The 21,828-nt window shown below is 47.9% G+C and overlaps 1 protein-coding gene across 1 annotated transcript; it reads left to right on the top strand.

The window, feature by feature from the left end:
* The first annotated feature begins 9,123 nt into the window (after positions 1-9,123).
* LOC119114354 (cytochrome P450 3A9) lies at positions 9,124-11,075 on the top strand. The gene has a single exon (XM_037238554.1). The coding sequence runs from the start codon at positions 9,262-9,264 to the stop codon at positions 10,798-10,800; it is 1,539 nt and encodes a 512-aa protein (XP_037094449.1). The 5' UTR covers positions 9,124-9,261; the 3' UTR covers positions 10,801-11,075.
* The last annotated feature ends 10,753 nt before the right edge of the window (positions 11,076-21,828 follow it).

The following is a 21,828-nucleotide window of genomic DNA, read 5'->3' on the forward strand; positions in this document are numbered from 1 at the left end:
CCACAGGCAGGAAAAATTATTTCTGATGCTGGCTATAAATAGATCTGCTTAGCATGCTGATAAATATGACCGTATGTGATAACTTAACATAACACGTTTGACATTGCCACCGAATCATATTCGTGTTTCCCTTACAGATACGTTACCAGCAGACATGTGCCTGGCTTTCAATATTGGATTCTGGTGTCCACTTCCTCTCATCAAAACGAGGCCCTAGATCCCCCGTTTCGGCTAGTTCTTTCAACATCACTAGTCCCTGGTTAGTCCCGCTCAGCAAACGAAATATTTGTCTGATTCTCATGCGAAGTTCATTTCGTTCCTCGAACACACATCGAAAAATATGTTTCGTGAAAAATTGAGCCAACTTACATGGGACCGTTTCGACACTCGCCGAAAGGCATATTTTTCATGGGTCGATTGTACTGGTCTCGCAGATTTACCGCTAGGGCTGAAGGTAACTTTTTATTCTAGTTCAGCCGATCCCGTAACAGGTGACAGGCCGACCCACTGCGAAGTAGTGAACAAATCTTACTTGCATGCACCTGCGGGTTCCCATGGCCCCAAATCTATTCTTGAGACATTGAGGCACGGACCCAAGTACGACCCAATTGGTTCCGGAAGGGTGCAGCTTGGGAGATACCGTGCAGCTTACCGTGCAGCTTGAGAGATACGAGGAGAAACCTCGCTTGTTACGAGCCTCATGTGTCATCATGGTGTCCATGATCATCGCAGTTCTGGGGTACGTACCGAGCAAAGGTCAGAATACATGCGTCCTTCAAAATTGACATTGACGCTCCTTGCCTGATGGTAAACATTTGTGAAACTGTTCACGGTACGTGGCAAGAGACGGGTCTGCATTGGACACAGTTATATCGTATGCCACAAACTCGACACTACGAACTCAAAAACTCTAAAGCCGTCTGCTCCTACTGGCCAACTGATCAAGAAAGCTCATGTCACGTAGCATCTGACGACTGTTTTCCTAGTTGTTCCATGGCCGACCAGTCGCGGGCTCGCCACTCCGCCGGTGACGCTGCGGCCGCCTTAATTCCAGCGTCGGCCGGCGTCTTCAGCCACCGTTTCCAAATCCGACTTGGTCACAGCTTTGTCTGCCTCCATGGCGGCGATATGCGTGCTGAGTTCGGCCGTGGTGACATAGTCGCCGCCGCTGGTGCTCATGACACGAGACGACTCCGCTGGAGAGTGGCGCGTGTGTCCTCGTACTTCCGCGGGAGCGGGATTAGCCGTGGCTGCAACCACCAAGCACAGGACTAGGAGGCTAAGACGGAACATAGCGACGGAGATTGCTTGCGCTGGCTGCTGGCAAGGTACTGATGATACGACACTGAGCCACCGTCTTAAACATGACCAGAATGAGTCAACTGAAGGCAATTTGCGCCTTCTCTTATGGAAACAAGTGTACTTATTACAGCTACGCTATTCACACTCGCAGTGTCGTGGTTGTAAAATGTGTTATCTCAAGGTTCGGTGCCATCTGCGAAAATATCCTGAAATTATGTGTTTGTTGTTTTAAGCTCGGGTATGTCATTCTGATGATAAAAATGGGAAATATATGTTTGCAGGTTTTGCTGAAGGTAGACAGCAAGCCAGCAGCTTTGACCTTTGTGAAAACAAAAATGAGCCGCAAACTCAAAATTGGCCGCCAATCGTGCTCGAGTTTTCAAATTTTTGTTGAAGCGGTAAATCACCGTTTTAAGAGGTCACCAGTCTTCAGAACATTATAAGAGACACCATCTCCAGCAATTTTAACGATGCAGACTATATCTCACTAACGATTCGCAATACATGCATATGAAGCCGAATTTGAGCACACCTGCATCATGCCTTACGCAACACGTGTCACTCATGGATACAAACGATTACAAGCTAACACTCGTTATGCATTAACACACTACTGGCATTTGCATAATCGGCTATGATGGGGCTTGCAGGTTCACGTCTGGCCAACCAGTTTTATAACTATGGATTCACCAATTTTCCTGGCAAGAGGAAAACAAGATCAAACTTATGCTCGAAGTAGAATGAAACACGCAGACACACACACACACACACACACACACACACACACACACACACACACCACACACACACACACACACACATATATATATATATATATATATATATATATATATATATATATATATATATATATATTGTGTGTGTGTATGTGTGTGTATGTGTGTGGTGTGTTGTGTGTGCGTGTGTGCGTGCGTGCATGCGTGCGTGCGTGTGCGTGTGTGTGTGTGTGTGTGTGGTGTGTGTGTGTGTGTGTGTGTGTGTGGTGTGTGTGTGTGTTTGTGTGTGTGTGTGTGTGTGTGTGGTGTGTGTGTTGTGTGGGTGTGTGTGTGTGCGTGTGTGTGTGTGTGTGTGTGTGTGTGTGTGTTTGTGTGTGGTGTGTGTGTGTGTGTGTGGGTGTGTGTGTGTGTGTGGGTGTTGGTGTGTGTGTGTGTGTGTGTGTGTGTGTGTGTGTGTGGTGTGGTGTGGGGTGTGTGTGTGTGTGTGTGTGTGTGTGTGTGTGGTGTTGTGTGTGTGTGTTGGTGTGTGTGTGTGTGTGTGGTGTGTGTGTGGTGTGTGTGTGTGTGTGTGTGGTGTGTGTGGTGTGTGTGTGTGTGTGTATTTCAGCTGTTGGCTATCTTCAGAACATGCTCATAAAAGGAAGCACCTTATTTAGATAACAAACATTATGCAGAACACCATTTAAAAACAGATTATCTCACGCATTTTCTCGGCCGCATCATATCGAGCAGCTCTCCTGGGAAGAAACTGCATTGTGAGACGGTGTCATATGGGGCACGCTTCAAAAGGCTACATTAGAAAGTCATGGTGTTCAGCGTAGGCTTCTGATATCCAATTTGAATTGCTTCCGCGATGTTTCATTCAGTAACATCTTTAGACACCTCCGTGATGGATATTTCAAGCCGACTCGTGTCGACGATTTTCGTATGTTGTGTTTTAGTGAAGTGGTCGCCAAATGACGTGTTTTTGCCAGGGGGTTTTGCATAGTTGGCAGGTCATAAGGTGCACAATTTTTGTTGTTTTTTTTAGTTTGGTATATAATTTAAGATCGAAATAAAGGGATAGAGGAAGGAAAAGGGCGAAGTAAAATGGTAAAAAGGAAAGAAAACTTAATTTTTTTAGGTACTCCAAACTCAAATCTAAGAGATCCCCCTCTCAGTACTGTCGAGAAAGTTGAAAGCCTGTAGTGGAGGACAGGAAAATTTTTAGATGCTCTTAGTAAGCAGTTCTCCTCAGTTTTTATAAGGAAACCATGTGTGATGTTCCTGAAAATAGGAAAAACCTGACCAAAGGCAGTCTGGTAGAATTGACGGCGACGGAAGGTATGGTAACGGATAGCTAGAAGGAAATCAAAGTTGATAAGGTGACCGAACCTGACGAGATATATGGCAGAATGTTGAAGTAATGCGCTAGTATTTAAGCTTATCCTCTTCTGTTAATATTTCACAAACCTTGCGTTTCTCAGAAGTACCAGAGAACTGGCGCAATGCTAAGGTAGTACCGACTGTTGAGAAGGGGACCGGAAAGAGTTTCCCGAGCTCCCATTTCATAGCTAATGACCCCATTGCCAAAACTACCCAAATGCATCACCACACACTTCTAAGTGAATGACATCTACCACAGAGAAGCCCAGTTCGTTTGTTTCTTTAAGTCGAGTTGAGTTTGGTTCATCTGATTAGGATCTTTAACAACCCTACCAATTTCACATCGTCAGCAACTTTAAGCACCTTGCTCTCTAATCCTATCTCAATATTATTCACAAAAAATAATGAAGATCAAAGGGGCCAACACCAATGCTGTAGAACCCCTACTCTGTTCTAGCTCCCAATGATAGTTTGTTCTTTTGAGCGATACTCTTTGCTTCCTGTCTAGCAGCCAAAAATGTCTCTCGCAATGCCATTCACCGCACTGGCCGTAACATTTTCTGTTCTTCTTAGACTAATTTCACCGGATGTTTTTCATTGAGCATTCCCTGGTTGTTAAAAGCAGCAAAAATGCAGGTCTTCATTTCCCCGACCTCCCAGCAATGAGGCTTGACGCTCACTGACACTTTCTTGGGCCCCGGCCTGGTTACTCTTGGCGGACATCGAATAACATGGGTGCTGTATTGAGTTTTATGTGTAAAGTTCCGCGCTTAATAGACAAGCACGTGAGACAGCTTTGCTCCAGCTCACTGCCAGGTAAGAAAACAATTATACAATTCCAGATCAGTTGTTTGTTTCTTCTCATTTTAAGTTACAGCTCAACGCATTGTACCTAATGGCCATCGGTGTGCTCTGAGGACTCGCAGCGCACGACGACGTCATCTACGCGACTCGTGAGGGACGACAGGTACCTGGGGTTGGTTAACACGCACTCGTCATTCAGATATTGTTCTATAGCTCCGGCAGAATGCCAAAGTGACTTGCTTTAAGATGGAAATGAATGGCTTCAAGATCATGGCCACAGTTCCCAACGCAGGATACCGGTCACGTCCGTTCACGTGGTACGGGCCAGTTGGCCCATGGCGTCCCGCGCCACGTGACCCGCCAAATTCGATTTGCAACCGATCTTGAATAGATTCCATCGAGGTCCTTTTTTAGCGCGAGTGACAATAAATTGGTCTTTTGCGACATATCGATGTCAAGGGTATGAAAGATACGCATTTTTTTCAGAAAATGAGGGTAAGGGTCAAACTATGCATGCTTACTTCACGTTAGATTTTACAATGACCGATGTTTTAGAAAACGTAAATGTGAGGGCGCGCTTGGTTGGTGGGGGTCAAGTTGACCCCCTCCATAGGCTTTTCTGGAATGGTTTTCGAACGGCGCGGTGTAGCCACGCCAAATTTTGTGCAGCTACAGACAGCCTGGGAAACAGAGGTACAGGGCTCGATTTCCCGCGGTGACCGCCCTTCCCGCCAGAGTGAGAGGCGGGCGACGCCATAAAGCCTCACCAGCTGAGTGCATTGTAAAGCTCAGTAACAACAACAACTCAGCTATAGACAACTGAATAGCGACCAGTTCGGTATAACAAATTTAGATGTACCTTGTCCGGTCGCTGGCCTATGGCAGGTCAAAGTCAGACCATGGATTTAGCGAATGAATTTTCTTGATTACTTTGCAGCTTGCTGTATGGGGCGGTGTCTTGCGCGCATTTCAAGTTAATTGATAACAGGAACATGATACACTTTTCATGGTCTTCTCAAAGGTCAGAATAGCTGACTGACCTAAAATGACTAAGGTCAACAGGTTGTTTTTAGGAACATACCGCCTGGTGTAATCTTTGACGCTCATTCTAATGCAAAACTGATGGCAATCTTGCATGGTTTTGGTCGTCATGACCTTCAAAAGGTCAAACAAGGGCACTGGCCTTAAATGAGCACCAATGACCTCTTGCTTGGAGCAGGTATCTATGTTCTGGGGGCACTTTGTACACCAACCTGAAGTTTGACGTCGTTGAGCTTATTTGACCCGAAGGCCATGGGCTAGGAACCTTGAATGTTGACGTAAAAGTGTTGTGCCAGCCGTCCGGCCAGGTGTCTCCGGCGACGACCGGGCGTGGGCCTGCACTGCATACCCCTCCCCCTCCCCACGCCGGACCTTTCTCCGAGCATTGGTCATGGCATCCGCCCTCCCTCACCCATACAGCGCCCATGAGCTGGCAGGGCGCCAAGAGCGGCGCGGGCTACGGCGACCTTGAGCTCCTTTTGGCTGATAGGTCTTTCCGGTGCGTGCGGCGCTGACCTGTAGCCTGTGACCTGCGACCTATAGCTCTGCCTTCGCTTCCGCCTCGCCGGCATGCTTTGTTTTGTTTTCCAGCATGATTTTTTTTGGAAGGATTCCATCGACCATCCTTATTCCACTGCTACCCAGGCTCGTATGGATGCTGGAGGGGCCTTCAAGCGATCTTTGTACTCTTATACTTGAAGAGGCGCAATGGGGTAGCTAGTCGGGAGGGGTGGGGTGGGGGGGGGGGGGTTCTTGGAGCCATTCACCCTGGACGTGGTCGCGAGGGCCCTTCGCTAATTCTTAATAGTTGAACACTCTTAAGGGCTTCTAAAACATAAAAACGGCCCTGGGCCCTCAAAATAGAATCCTGGGCCAAAACGTTCTATATATAGTGTATCTCAACACCTAGATAAGACAATAGTAATGACCTTTTTCCTGGGAGAAAAACCACGAGAATGGAGATATAGATGTGTTGATATTTCAATAAAGGCGTGTTGCGGAAATATCAACTCATCTATATTTCCATTCTTCCGGTTTTTCTCCGAGCAATAATGCTATACTTACTATCTGATTGCCGGTGCCTAAAGGGCCATGGAGCATGATAGAGCTTGACTAATTGAGCCCATAACCCCTGATGTCAAGTACCAACACATATTGTTGATCACCGACTACCTTACGAAACTTCCGTTGGCCATGGTAACCAGAGGTCAAGCCGTTAAACCAGTCAAAGCACTCCGCGACAGGTTTTTCGAGTGCGGAGCTCCTGAAGTGTTGCTGCGTGGTGACGATGCCGCCCTCACGAGTACAGCGATGGATAGCCTTTGCACAGGGCTGACTATCAAGCAGGTTTGCACATCCCCTTATGCGCCCTCCACAAACGGTTAAGCGGAACGTTTCAGTAAGACTCCCGCCAGAACGCTTCGGGCATTTGTCGTTGAGAATAGGTCAGAGCGGTACCGGTACCTACCTGAAGTTCCCTTCGCTTACCGAACGGCAACTCAAGCATCAACAAGAGAGATGCCGTCTTTCTCATGTTCGGCAGGGAAGCAAAGACGCCGCTAGGTCATCACCTCGGCGACGACCGAATGACCGCAGAGTCAACCAAGGTTGCGCGATCACCCATGACGCGGCGCCTCCACGGCGCATTCCGACTGGTGCGAAGCAGGCCCAAGGCAGCGAGAGGCAAATGTATATTAGTACAGGAAATCAAGAAGTGCTTAGCGTGACATTGGTGACGCGATACTTTTGCTGGGCCAAAAAGCAGGTCTGACGAAGGAATTACATAGCTGCTGGAAAACAGGCTTTCGCTTCATTGACGAGACGCGTCCTTAGTACGTTTGGCTGAGCACTCAGTACGTGGAGCAGATATCAAAAGAGTGCATGTGAACAGATGTGAGCCGCATTTGGTTCGACCAGGAGTAATGTTAAGTGCCGACACATACAAAATTTAAAGTTGAGAGTCGCCTTAACCAGTGCCAGGAGGTTCAAAAACGCAGATGGAAATTGCTAGATATCTCGGCGCAGACGCCGCCAACGTGGTTTGTGCGGCATCATGCACATTAGGATCCCGCATCGAACTCAAGATCGTTGCAATCAAGAGACCCGTCTGGGGCCATGATAGCCGCGAGTGATAGAAATTTATCGTCGATACTACAGAAGAACGTACTTGACAACGGAAATATACGCTTAAGGCCATAAAACAGAGGAGAAACGAAACAACTAGCCCGGGTACAACATCACCGCGGCAACCAGTTACTAGGGCAAATAAAAACCCACTGTAGGTCTGTTCCCTGAAAGCGAGGGGATTTTCTCCCCGACTTGCCGGTCTTCCTTATCCTTACAGGACTTGGCCGTCAGTCGACAGACCGCTGATTAGTAGTTGGCAGGCTGTCGCCCAGCAGTCCACAGACTGCCAGTCAGCAGTCGGCGAGCCGCCGATCAGCAACCAATCAGCAATTGGCAGGCAACCGTTCAGCAGTCGGCGGGCCGCCGATCAGCAACCAATCAGCAATCGGCAGGCAACCAATCAGCAACCGGCAGGCAACCGTTCAGCAGTCGCCAGGCCGCCGCTCGGCAGTGGAAGAAGCTGCACAACGTCGGCGAATGTAGCTTGTGAGACTTACCCGATCTTCTGCTTTGCAAGGTGGAAGTAGACAATTCTTGCGATGTGTTTACTTTTTATAATCCCAGGACGGGAGAAAAGGTTTGCTTCAGATGTGGCGCGTGGCGTGTCTATCGGCCGCGGGCCACATGGTGTTTTTTTCCAATGTGCGAGTATGGTCTTGGTTTGTAACGTTTGACCGAGTGCTCGTTCCGGACATGCGTGCCATGGCGATGAATAAAGGGCGGCCCGTTAAAAACAAGTTCAAATGCCACACAGGCACTTCATCCAAATTTAGTCAGTCACGGCACTTACTGCTTTTAGGCATCACGTGACTGCCATATGGCGTTTGTGTGCAATCCATCGGGTGAGCGTGACAATATTGCGGAAAAAATGAGCCAGCACTCCTAGGTGCACGGACGGCAAAAACCAAATTGGAGAAAACAGCGGGACAAAATACATGAGAAATATCCGCGTAACATAATGGTGGCCAGTATGGGGATGCCACCATAGAATCAAGAAAAGTGGAAGGAAACCTAACAAGCATATATTACAATGGAAAATCTCCGGGCAACATAATGGTGGCCAGCAAGGGGATGCCACCTAAGATAAAAAGGGGGAAAATCAAGAAACCTAACTAAAAATACATAGCACGGATGAGTCTCCCCGCAACATAATGGTAGGCTTTATGACGGATGCCGCCCAAGAGTGAAGAGAGAGAAATCAAGAAACCTAACTAACGGTTTTCGTCAGAAAACCATGCGTAACACATCTTGTAGAAAAAGGGCCCAGATTTCTTATTTCAGTTTTTTAACTCCGACTCCTATTTTGATGATTCTGGGCCGTTGCCATCCATTACAAGCCCATGAGGGTGTCTTGAACTAGCAAAACTTAGCAAAGCGGACCTTACAACTTGGAGGGAAAATGTTTTTAAACCACACCGCCCTCCCCATGGGCTGCCCCATTGGGCTTTTTCAACAGTAAGAGCACAAGGATCGCTTGAAGACTCACAAAACGAGTATGTGTGGCGGTGGAGTAGGGATGATCGCAGAAACCCTTCAAAAGGCATAACTTGTGCTTGTAAACCCATAGACGCGCGTCGAGCAGGCGCAGAAGCAACCGGTTACAGATCGGCGCGACACGCGCCAGACAGACCAATCAACCAAGAGCACCCAAGGTCACCGCAGCCCGCGCCGCGCTTGGCGCTCTGCCAGCTCCAGGCCGCTGTGTGGGTGAGCGAAAATGGGAGTGGCAGTGATGCTCGGTGGAGGGTGTGAGGCGGTGGGGTACAATCCATCCCGCACGCGCGCGTTGCCGGAGACACCTGGCGGCACTGCTGACAAGCGGCAGACTGGCAAGGTGCTGCGCTGACAGTGGGACGATCTGTGAGTGAGAGCTTGGAGCAACGCTATGTTCGGCTGGCTGCTATCGGCGCCGTGGGCCGTGGCCTCCTGGCTGCTGTCGCCAATCCCACTAACAGTACTGGCAGCCATTCTCGTCTACGCCTACTTCAAGTTCACTAAGAATTTCGACTTCTGGCCCTCACGCGGCGTGCCGGGACCAAAAGCGACGCTACCTTGGGGAAACGAGTTTGGAGTGCCGTTCTTAGCACCGCCCGTCGAGTTCGAGCAGTGGCTCTACAGCAAGCACGGGGGCAAGAAGTACTGCGGCTACATGGAGATGAGCCGGCCTGTGTTATTCGTCGGCGATCCGGACCTGATCCGGGCCATCACCATCAAGGACTTCGAGTACTTCACCAACCGACGGGACGCGGGTACCGAGGATGAGCTGAAGGATGCCCTCAGTGTTGTCAACGGGGAGGTGTGGAAGCACACGCGGGCCGTCATGTCGCCCACCTTCTCCGCCAGCAAGCTTAAAGCGATGCACCAGCTGACGCTGGACAACGCTCTCAATCTAAACAAATATATGCTAGAAGACATGCAGAGCAAAGGAGAAGTTGAAATGAAGGATGCCTTCGGGCGATTTACCATGGACAACATAGCATCCTGCGCCTTTGGCGTGAACTGCAACTCTTTCGTCGATCCAAACACCAAATTTGCAACGAATGCAGCAAAATTGTTTAACCCTGGAGCGCTGGGTTTTCTTCGGTTTGTTGCAGTACTGACTTTACCGAAGTTCATTGCTTCGTGGTTTCCCAATCCGGGGAAGAAGGTGTTGAAGTTCTTCGCCGACGTCGTTAACACGACCGTCTCTCACCGAGAGAAGCACCCAACGTCCGTGCGAGACTTCTTGCAGCTGTTGATGGACACGAAGGACAAGGACGGTAACCGCGTGCTCAGCACCGCCAGCATTGTCAGCCAGTCGGTGTTGTTCTTCCTTGCCGGGTACGACACGACGGCCACGCTGCTGACGTTCGCGTCGTACAGCCTGGCTGTCAGTCCCGATATGCAGCGCCGGGCGCAGCAGGAGGTGGACGATGTTTTGGCCAACCACGGTGGTCAGATGACGTACGACGCCGGGCTGGATATGACGTACCTGGACCGGGTGCTCTCGGAGACGCTGCGCCTGTACGCGCCTGCCACGCGACTCGAGCGCGAGTGTACCAAGGACTATACTCTGCCCGGCACGAACGTGCACCTGCCCAAGGGCACGTTGGTGCAGATACCGGTGCTTTCGCTCCATCGCGACCCGGACCACTACCCGGACCCGCTGCGCTTCGATCCGGACCGTTTCTTGCCGGAGGAGAAGGAGAAGCGTCACCCGTGCGCCTACCTGCCGTTCGGCCAAGGACCGCGCAACTGCATCGCCATGCGGTTCGCGCTGTTCGAGGCAAAGGTGGCGCTCGCGGCGCTGTTGCAGAAGGTGACACTGCTGCCGACGGAGAACACGCCCCCGCCGCCGATGCCACTTGACAAGAGGTCGTTTTTGACGACACCCGAGGGCAAAAAACTGCCCCTGATGGTGGAGCTGAGGGCTAGGGACGACTGAGACATGACAACGCCTCTGCATGAGTGTTGGCAGATCGTGAGCCTTCTGAATAATTCGTTATCATGGCATAGGATTGCCTAAGGATGTCGGAGAACTGTATTACTAATTCACAACAGACATATGAGTGACTGAGTGTTAGCAACGTGGCTTCATGTAATTATGTCTTTCAGATAAATGCACTTGATCTCACGTTATCCGCCGTGGCTTACCTGTCGTAATAAAACGTGCTTCGTACCAGCATGATGCCCATGGTAAATACATTGCTGTGTATATCAGCTGGCAGTGTCGAAACATTTTGGAATGGGTTTTAATCCATCACTTGCATGACAAGAATGAACATGTTGGAAACGCGTGATGAATGTATCATATACACGGGCATGGGTAGCAGTAGAATCGGGGTGGTCGCAGAAACCCTTAACAAAAACACAAAACGATTGCAATGCTGGCAGACAATGATACGTGCTGGCTTTTGTTTTGCCCCAGCGACTTAAAGCCATTGCCGGGATTGGGGGAGCTAACTTCAGGCTTAAGACCAGGCAAAAAGCTACCCTATGCCGGCTTGTGCTACCCGGCGCAAAGCACGGGACAGGGGTAAGCTACGTTACGTTCAACCGGCTAATGCTGTGCGGTATCAATGTCAGAAAAACGCGCGCAAAACTACTTTAAACCTGTTGATTTCGTCCCGTAGCAAATGCAAAGTAAAACACGACACACACACACACACACACACATTCATTGTATTGAACAATCACATTACGCTTGGATGACAGACGACCACCTCATTCCCGCAAAGGTTTCCCCGCACGGCAAACGGCGGGCCCCCGGCTCGGCGGTCAAGTCCGTCATCGCCCTGAACCGGGTCACTCCCCCACACTGAATGAGGGGAGCGGCCCGGTGCGACCTTGTTGTGTTGTGTAATGTAATCCGGGAAAGGTCGTAACTAAAAAACAGCCAGATTCCTAAACCATACGTGCTGGCGAGACGGAAAAGCAGTCAGAGCTACAGGTCAGCGCGGTGCGCACGCCAGCGCGTGCGCACTTCCTCTTGACTGACAAACCAATCAGCCAACAGAAACGTAAGGTCGCCGCGCCGCTCTTGGCGCTCTGCCAGCTCCTAGGCGCTGCGTGCTCGAGTGAGGGTAGGTGTGTTAGCAGTGCTTGGAGAAAGATCCCGGGTGCAGTGTGCGTGGTGCATACACACGCGCATTTGTCGCCAAAGACACCTGGCGGCACTGCTGACACGCGGCAGACTGGGAAGGTGCTGCGCTGACAGTGGGACGATCTGTGAGCGAGAGCTTGGAGCAACGCTATGTTCGGCTGGCTGCTATCGGCGCCGTGGGCGGTGGCCTCCTGGCTGCTGTCGCCAATCCCGCTAACAGTGCTGGCGGCCACTCCCGCCTACCACTACTTCAAGTTCACCAAGAATTTCGACTTCTGGCCCTCACGCGGCGTGCCCAGACCAAAAAAGGGACGCTACCTTGGGGAAACAAGTTTGGAGTTGGGGACGCTTGGGGAAATGTGCTCGTGAGCCTTCCGAATGCTTTATTTTCATGGCGCAGCATCGCTCAACATTGCTCAAAATAGCTCAACATTGCTCAACATTGCCCAAAATTGCTCGACACTGCTCAGCATTGCTCGACATTGCTCAACATTGCTCAACATTGCTCAGCTTTGCTCAGCATTTCTCAACATTACTCAACATTGCTTAACATTGCTCAGCATTGCAAGTTTTAGAGTCATCCCGCGCGCCGATAATAAACTAGTGGTAAATGAAAATGTACGCTAATATGACGAACCGCATTCTCCACCTTGATCTGTCGAAACGATTTGTGGGTGTAATCAGGGGCGGATCTAGCCTGGAGTTTTTTTTGGGGGGGGGGCAACCGTTCGTCGCCAGCTGGCTGGTGTGGGATCCGAGGTCCAGTGCATGGTGCCTCTCGCGAGTATCTGGTAGGGACACCATTCAGAATAGAAAAAAACACCGAAATGCTTTTGAATCTTAAACAGAAGTTAGAAGAAAACAGTTAAAACAAAGTTAAATTAGACGGTAAGTAGACGAAGCTTTTATAAAGTTCTGGGAACGTTTTAGGGGGCCAAACATGCTCTCAGAGGTTTTGAGGGGGCCATGGCCCCATGCTCTCCCTCCCCTCAGAGTCCGCCTATGGGTGTGGAGCCCGGGAAAGTCATTCGGAAAGCTTAGCAATTACATTTTTTTTTCAAACATCGATCAATGTAACATCTAAGGTCAAGTAAGTACACAGATTGACTAGTTTTGCGTTTGGCCTCATTTTCTTTGACACGCGCCACGATGACGGTCATTTTGACCCCACCGAAGGTTTTCTGGAATGGTTTCCGAACGAGGCGGCGTAGCTGCGCCAAATTTTGTGGAGCTTTAGAAAATTGAATAGCAGATCGTCTCGCATGAAAACTTTAGATGTGCTTTGCAAGGCCGCTGACCTATGGCAGGTCAAATTCAGGCCATGCCTTCAGCGAAGGTAATTTCTAAGGAATCGTTCAATCTGATCCAACAACGGAGTGTTAGACGAAGCCTTGCATATCTGAGATACCTTCTTAAGTAACACAACAATGGAATGAACAAATTACGATGATCTAGGGTCAGTTATGAAGGTCAGACCAAGGACAAAGCGAACCTGATTATAACTCTAGGGCTTCATGTATGAGGTAGCTTCTGGTACTCATTTCTAATGTATTGATACCAGGAGCAGCATTTTACACCTTCCATGGACTTCTTCAAGGTCAGAATAGGTCACTGGCCAAAAGTGACCCATGTCAACGTTTTGTTTTTAGGAGCATGCTGCCTAGCATAATCTGTCGCTTATTCACATGAAAAACTCAAAGCAGTCTTGTGTGATTTTGATCACTACGACCTTTTAAAGGTCAAACGACGTCACTGACCTAAACTGGGCACGCGCCCTTTGCTTAAAACGGTTATCTAGGTTCTAGGGGGTCTTTTGAGTCCATCCTGGAATTTGACATTGTTTGACCGTGTTTGGCCCGAAATTCATGACCTAGAAATCTCGAACATTGACCTAAGTGTGTCCACGCACAGGTTGTCACCCCCTACGAATTTAGTGTCTCTAGTTCTCTTAGTTCCTGAGATCTCAGAGGGATGAATTGGCCCCCACCCGAGCACACCAGCCACTCGAGCGCGTGTTAACAAAACGGGGATATTCGATTTTATTTCAATCGATATGTCACAAAAGACAAAGTTATTGTCACTCACACCAAACTAAGAGCTCGATGAAATCTATTCAAGATCGGTTGCAAATCGAATTTGGCGGGTCACGTAACGCGGGACGCCATGGGCCGGCCTGAGCTCACGTATCACGTGACCGGACGTGATCGGCATCCTGCGTTGGGAACTGCGGCCATAATCTTGAAGCCATTTACTTCCATCTTAAAGCAAGTCACGTTGACATTCTGCCGGATTTCTAGAACAGTATCTGAATGACGAGCGCGTGTAAACCAACCCCTGGTACCTGTCGTCCCTCACGAGTCGCGTAGTGACGTCGTGCGCTGTGAGCATCGGTAGCCATTAGGTACAAAGCGTTAAGCTCTAACTTAAAATGAGAAGAAACAAACAACTGATCTGAAACTGTATAATTGTTTTCTTACCTGGCAGTGAACTGGAGCAAAGCTGTCTTACGTGCTTGTCTGTTAGGCCTGGAGCTTGACACATAAAACTCAATACAGCTCCCATGTTATTCGATGTCGGCCAAGAGTAACCAGGCCGGGGCCCAAGAAAGGGTCAGTGAGCGTCAAGCCTCATTGCCGGGAGGTCGGGGAAATGAAGACATGAATTTTTGCTGCTTTTAACAACCAGGGAATGCTCAACGAAAAACATCCGGTGAAATTAGTCTAAGAAGAACAGAAAATAGTTTGCGTGCCGTAGCAATGTTACGGCGGGCGCGATGCATGGCATTTGGAGAAACATTTTTGTCTGCTAGACAGGAAGCAAAGAGTATTGCTCAAAAGAACAAAATAACAGTGGGAGTTAGCAAAGAGCGGAGCTCTACAGAGTCGGTGTTCAGCCCATTGCTCTTTATTTTTGTGTGAATAATATTGAGATAGGATTAGAGAGTAAGGTGCTAAAAGTTGCTTACGATATGAAATTGGTAGGGTTGTTAAAGATCCTGATCAGATGGACCAAACTCATCTCGACTTAAAGAAACAAACGAACTGGGCTTCTCTGTGGTACATGTCATTCACTTAGAAGTGTGTGGTGATGCATTTGGGTAGTTTTGGCAATGAGGTCATTAGCTATGAAATGGGAGCTCGGGAGACACTTTCCGGTCCCCTTCTCAACAGTCAGTACTGCATTGGCATTGCGCCGGTCCTCGGGTACTTCTGAGAAACGCAAGGTCTATGAAATATTAACAGAAGAGGACAAGCTTAAATACTAGCGCATTACTTCAACACTCTGCCATATATCTCATCAGGTTCGGTCACCTTATCAACCTCGATTCCTTCTAGCTATCCGTTAGCATACTTTCGGTCGCCGTGGAGTCAACCAGACTGCCTTTGGTCAGGTTTTTCCTATTTCCAGGGAGATCACACATGGTTTCCTTTAAAAAAAAAAAAACTGAGGAGAACTGCCTACTAAGAGCATCTACAATTTCCCTGTCCTCCACTAGAGGCTTTCCAACTTCGTCAGCAGGACTGATAGGGGGATCTCATAGATTTGAGTTTGGAGTACCTAAAAAAAATAGTTTTTCTTTCTTTTTTCGTTTTTATCTTTCTTTTCTTTTCTCTATCCCTTTGTTTCGCTCTTAAATTTTTTGAAAGCTTCCACCTTGCTCTCAAATTTGACATTGATGGAAGGGATTACCCGAACGCTAGTCAAATTCCGTTCCTTGACAACCTCCTGAGAGTAAAAAGCGGCAGATTCACCGCTGAACTTAACATCAAACCAGTGGAGGCACCCATCCTCTTACGCTTCGCACCAGCTCACGCCATCAAAACCAAAAACGCAGCACTTCACGCATAGCGGTTGAAAGCGCAGGACTTGCCTCCGACGGAACAGCTGCCATCAGAGTATGGACCAAATTAGAGCGTGTATTCAAATGAAATTGGTATGTATAGACGACGATTCAACAGGGCAAATATGTACTCAAAACATGCTCCAGGCGACCTACGCAGACCACAACACACCCACGATACGCCACATACATCTGTTTTCCTTTCACAGACGATGCTCTGTCAAAGGAAGGTATCCTTAGAGATATGCACAGCGCCAAGGTCACCATAACGCGATTCCTTGATTAGCAGTAAAACGTTGGCTGCTCACCTGACCACCTCAGCAATTGGCCCACCACCCTGCCCAGCTGCGCAAAAGGCATACAATTCCTACATTGCGAGGTCGGTGAAAAAGTGAAATACCAAAACATCGTGGACCTTATGACCTGCCAAATACGCAAAAGCCCCTCGCAAAAATCACGTCATTCTGCGACCACTTCACTAAAGCACACCATACGAAAATCGTCGACACGACTTTGCTCAAAACATCCATCATGAAGGTATCTAAAGATGTTGCTGAACGCAAAATCGTGGAAGCAATTCAAATTGAAAATCAGAAACCTACACTGAACACCATGACTTCCTACTGTAGCCTTTTGAAGCGTGCCCCATATGACACCGTCTCATAATGCAGTTCCTCCCCAGTAGAGTTGCTCGATATGATGCGGCCGAGAACAGGGCGTCAGATATTGTTTTTAAATGCTCTTCTGCATGATGGTTGTTATCTAAATAAGGTGTTTCCTTTTATGAGGATGTTCTGAAGATGGGATACGGCTGAAATGCACACACACACACACACACACACACACACACACACACACACACACACACACACACACACACACACACACACACACACACACACACACACACACACACACACACACACACACCACACTACACACGCAACACACACACACGCAAACACCACACACACACACACACACACACACACCCACTATTTATGTAATAAATATAAATGTTATATATACAATATATATATATCATATATATGTATATATATATATTATATATATATATATATATATATATATAATATATATATATATAATATAATAATATATATATATATATATATATATATATATTATATATATGCATATATATATCTTGGAACATTTTGGCAGAACTCTTGCTTTGATACATGTTTGATTAAAAAATAACTGCTGACTCAGCATTGACGAGTTTTTGATGCATCGTTCTCGTTTCGGGCCTTTGACTTTGCGTCCTCGCTTAGATTAAAGATGGTTCGCACAAAATTATTCATATGAATATATGAAGTAATTTTGTGCGAACCATCTTTAATCTAAGCGAGGACGCAAAGCCAAAGGCCCGGAAACTAGAACGATGCATCAAAAAACTCGTCAATGCTGAGTCAGCAGTTATTTTTAATCAAGCATATATATATATATATATATATATATATATATATATATATATGTGTGTGTGTGTGTGTGTGTGTGTGTGTGTGTGTGTGTGTGTGTGTGTGTGTGTGTGTGTGTGTGTGTGTGTGTGTGTGTGTGTGTGTGTGTGTGTGTGTGTGTGTGTGTGTGTGTGTGGTGTGTGTGTGTGTGTGTGTGTGTGTGTGTGTGTGTGTGTGTGTGTGTGTGTGTGTGTGTGTATGTGTGTCTGCGTGTTTCATTCTACGCCAAGCATAAGCTTGATCTTGTTTTCCTCTTGCCAGGAAAATCGGTGAAATCCATTCTTATACAAACTAGTTGACCAGACGTGAACCTGCAAGCCCCATCATAGCCGATTATGCAAATGTCATGAGTATGTTAATGCGTAATGAGCGGTAGCTTGTAATGGTTTGTATCCATGAGTGACGCGTGTTGCGTAAGGCATGATGTAGGTGTACTCAAATTCGGTTCCATATGCATGTATAGCTAATCGCTAGTGAGATATAGTCTGTATCGTTATAATCGCTAGAGATGGTGCCTTGTATGGTGCCCTTAAGACTGCTGACCTTTTAAAAGTGACTCGCCGCTTCAGCAGGAATGTTGAAAACTCGAACATGATTGGCGGCCAATTTTGAATTTGCCACTCATTTTTGTGTTCACAAAGGCCGAAGCTGCTGTCTTGCTGTCTACCTTCAGCAAAAGCTGCATACACCTATTTCCCATTTTTATCATCAGAATGACATACCCGAGGATGAAAACAAGAAACATATGACTTCAGCATATTTTCGCAGATGGCACTGAACTTTGAGATAACACATTTTGCAACCACGACACTGCGAGTGTGACTAGCGTAGCTGTAATAAGTACACTTGTTTCCACAACAGAAGGCGCAATCTGCCTTCATTTGACTCACTCTGGTCGTATTTAAGACGGTGGCTCAGTGTCGTATCATCAGTACCTTGCCAGCAGCCAGCGCAAGCAACCTCCGTCGCTATGTTCCGTCTTAGCCTGCTGGTCCTGTGCTTAGTGGTTGCAGCCACGGCTAATTCCGCTCCCGCGGAAGTACGAGGACACGCGCGCCACTCTCCACCGGAGTCGTCTCGTGTCATGAGCACCAGCGGCGGCGACTATGTCACCACGGCCGAACTCAGCACGCATACCGCCACCATGGAGGCAGACAAAGCTGTGACCAAGTCGGATTTGGAAACGGTGGCTGAAGACGCCGGCCGACGCTGGAATTAAGGCGGCCGCAGCGTCACCGGCGGAGTGGCGAGCCCGCGACTGGTCGGCCATGGAACAACCCGTCAGATATCAGACGACTTTTCGGGGAGGAAGAAATGTCTCAAGAAACGAAAACGGCTTTTCACCAACTAAAAAAACAATCCTCAGACGCTGCGTGACATGAGCTCTCTTGATCAGTTGGCCAATAGGAGCAGAGGGCCCTTGATGTTTCCGAACGTGGCGTAGCATACGAAATTAGGGCGTCAATTCAAACCTGTCTGTAACCACGTGCCGCGAACAGCTTGACAAGTGTTAATCACTATACAAGGTGCATCAATGCATACATTCTGACGTTTCCGACCATTTTGAGAAGCGAAGTTCACACCTTGCGAGCACGATTTAGCATTGGACAACCGCGCACGGAACCAAGTGAGTCGTAATGTGGTCCGTGCCCTAATGTCTCAAGGATGGAATTTGCGGCATGGGAACCAGCAGCCACATGCAAAATAAAACTGGCTGGCGACGTCACGCTGAATTCGTTCGTCACCTGTTACAGGTCAGCTGTACTGGGATAAGAAATCACGGCCACCCGTAGGGGTAAATCTGCGATACCTTTGTAACCAACCCATAGAGAAATAAACTCTTCTGGGCGAGTGTCGAAACGGTCCAGTTTCAAGTGTGACTCTACTTTCCCGCAACGCTTCCTTCAAACTGTGTGCGAAGAACGAAAAGAACCTTGCACGGTAGTTAACACAAATTTTGTTTATTGGGCGGTGAAGTATGAAGGCATAGTATCCCTGGCACGCTTGTGCGATGGTACGTCTCCCGATGTAAGCATATCAACCCGAATGCATAGCGTTTGGCTTGATTAAATAAATTTGTTAGCTTAACAGGCGCCTGGGTGGCCAGCTAATACCCTTCGCTCGGGTGAGGTGAGGGTGGGGGTCAATTTGAGCCCCCTGCGATCTCGGGAACTAAGAGAGCTAGACACCAAATTTATAGGATGTGTTGACCTGTACGTGAACTCACCTTTTTTCTATACCGTCACCCAGGAACAGGTAACCAGGAGTGCCCGTCCCTCGATCCCAGTGACGCAATAAACCGTACGATAACACCAGAAAACATAAAAACAAGCCGCGGCACTCCCAGCTAGGAAGAGGAAACAAACGTAACGAAGCAGGCGTAAAGGAATTGTGTTTTGTAAAAGGCGAGGAAAAACCATGCGTGAGAAGGCTTACAATAGTCATTAGCCAAATTCAGCTAATAACAGCCCGCTATAACCACACAATAAGCTGCAACCACTCATTCACAGTGTTAGTAAGTGTTGCACAGTCACCCAAGCCCTAGAGTAACAAAGCAGGTTGGATTTGCTCGTGGTCTGACCTTTTATACCTGAGCTTAGGTCAACGTGATTTGCTCATTCTATATTTGATTTGCCTCAGAAAGCATCTCAAAAATGTATGGCCTCGTCTAACACTCCGTTGTTGTGTAGACGGCCGCCACGTCGAAGACACCGAGGTTTCAGGTGCACTTCATTTGATGACCGCCCATCGCCAGCACCGCGCCTCAACTCCTCGTGGACGCTGACAGGGAAACAACGAAACCTCGGAAATGGACAGACTAGGCCTAGAACTAAACAGAACGGAAACAGACAGAACAGAGACAAAAATTAGCGATACAAAATGAATACCAAAGTAGCGTGGATTGAGTAACACTAAACTAGACCTCAAGATAATCGCAAACTAAGTGACTCAACAAACGAGAAGCGAGCACTAAATCAAACTAGAAATGCAAACGGTACACCGACTACAGTTGCATCACATTGAACGATTCCCTAGAAATTGACTTCGCTGAAAGTATGGCTTGACTTTGACCTGCCATAGGTCCGCGACCTTACAAGGAACATCTAAATTTGTGATGCCAAACGATCCGCTAATCAATCGTCTACAGCTATGCAGAATTTGGCGCGGCCGCGCCGCGCCGCTCGAAAACCACTTTGGAAAAAAACTTCGGGGAGTCAATTTGACCCCCACCCCAGCGTGTGTTAATGTTTGCAACTATTGAGGTATCGCAACGTCCAATTTATCAAAACCTGTACTACTTCATGGCACTTAATGTATCAAAACACCTCATGTTTCATAACGCCTAAGGCTTCACAACACCTCAGACTTCATAACATCTAATGTATCAAAATACATAAAGCTTCAAAGCACCCAATGTATCATAACACCTAATGTATCCTAGCACCTAATGTTTCGTAACACATAATGCATCTCATCTCCTACTTCATCGTAACATATAGTATATCTTAGCACCTAGATAAGACAATAGTAATCGCCTTATTTCTCGCAGAAATACCACGAGAATGGTGATATAGATGTGTTGATATTTCAATAAAGGCATGTTGCGGAAATATCAACTCTTCTGTATCTCCATTTTCCCGGTTTTTTCCGAAAAATAATGCTATTATTACTCTCTGATATATGTGAATAAAGTTCCTCGCTAAAGCACCGAACAACTTACATAGTTATCTTAGCACGTGATGTATCAGAACGCTCGTGTAGTAAGCCCCCATTTCTGTATGCGCAGTTGGAGAGTGTAAGGCCGTATAAAAGAGAACATGTTTATCAACAGAGATGGAGATGCTAGCTTTGATCTAAGCATGTAACCATTTTTGAAAGTCATTTTTTCAGTCGCTGATCACTACTTGCACACCTGCCAAGTTTGTCAAGCAAAAAAAACCGGGTGCTGGGCACGAGCGCCACTTGGTGGATGCCGTGCATAAAGGGTCATGGAGCATGATGGAGCTTGACTAATTGAGTCCATTACCCATGACGTCAAGTACCAACACATATTGTTGATCACCGACTACCTTACGAAACTTCCGTTGGCCATGGTAACCAGAGGTCAAGCCGTTAAACCAGTCAAAGCACTCCGCGACAGGTTTTTCGAGCACGGAGCTCCTGAAGTGTTGCTGCGTGGTGACGATGCCGCCCTCACGAGTACAGCGATGGATAGCCTTTGCACAGGGCTGACTATCAAGCAGGTTTGCACATCCTCTTATGCGTCCTCCACAAACGGTTAAGCGGAACGTTTCAGTAAGACGCCCGCCAGAACGCTTCGGGCATTTGTCGTTGAAAATAGGTCAGAGCGGTACCGGTACCTACCTGAAGTTCTCTTCGCTTACCGAACGGCAACTCAAGCATCAACAAGAGAGATGCCGTTTTTCTCATGTTCGGCAGGGAAGCAAAGCCGCCGCTAGGTCATCACCTCGGCGACGACGGAATGACCGCAGAGTCAGCCGAGGTTGCGCGATCACCCATGACGCGGCGCCTCCACGGCGCATTCCG

Source organism: Pollicipes pollicipes, unplaced genomic scaffold, assembly GCF_011947565.3.
Source record: "Pollicipes pollicipes isolate AB1234 unplaced genomic scaffold, Ppol_2.1 Scaffold_7262;HRSCAF=8765_pilon_pilon_pilon, whole genome shotgun sequence".
In the NCBI taxonomy this organism is placed as follows: domain Eukaryota; kingdom Metazoa; phylum Arthropoda; class Thecostraca; order Pollicipedomorpha; family Pollicipedidae; genus Pollicipes; species Pollicipes pollicipes.

Excerpts from the sequence above, each read along its gene's own strand:
- LOC119114354 (XM_037238554.1), top strand. The coding sequence starts at position 9,262 with ATGTTCGGCTGGCTGCTATCGGCGCCGTGGGCCGTGGCCTCCTGGCTG.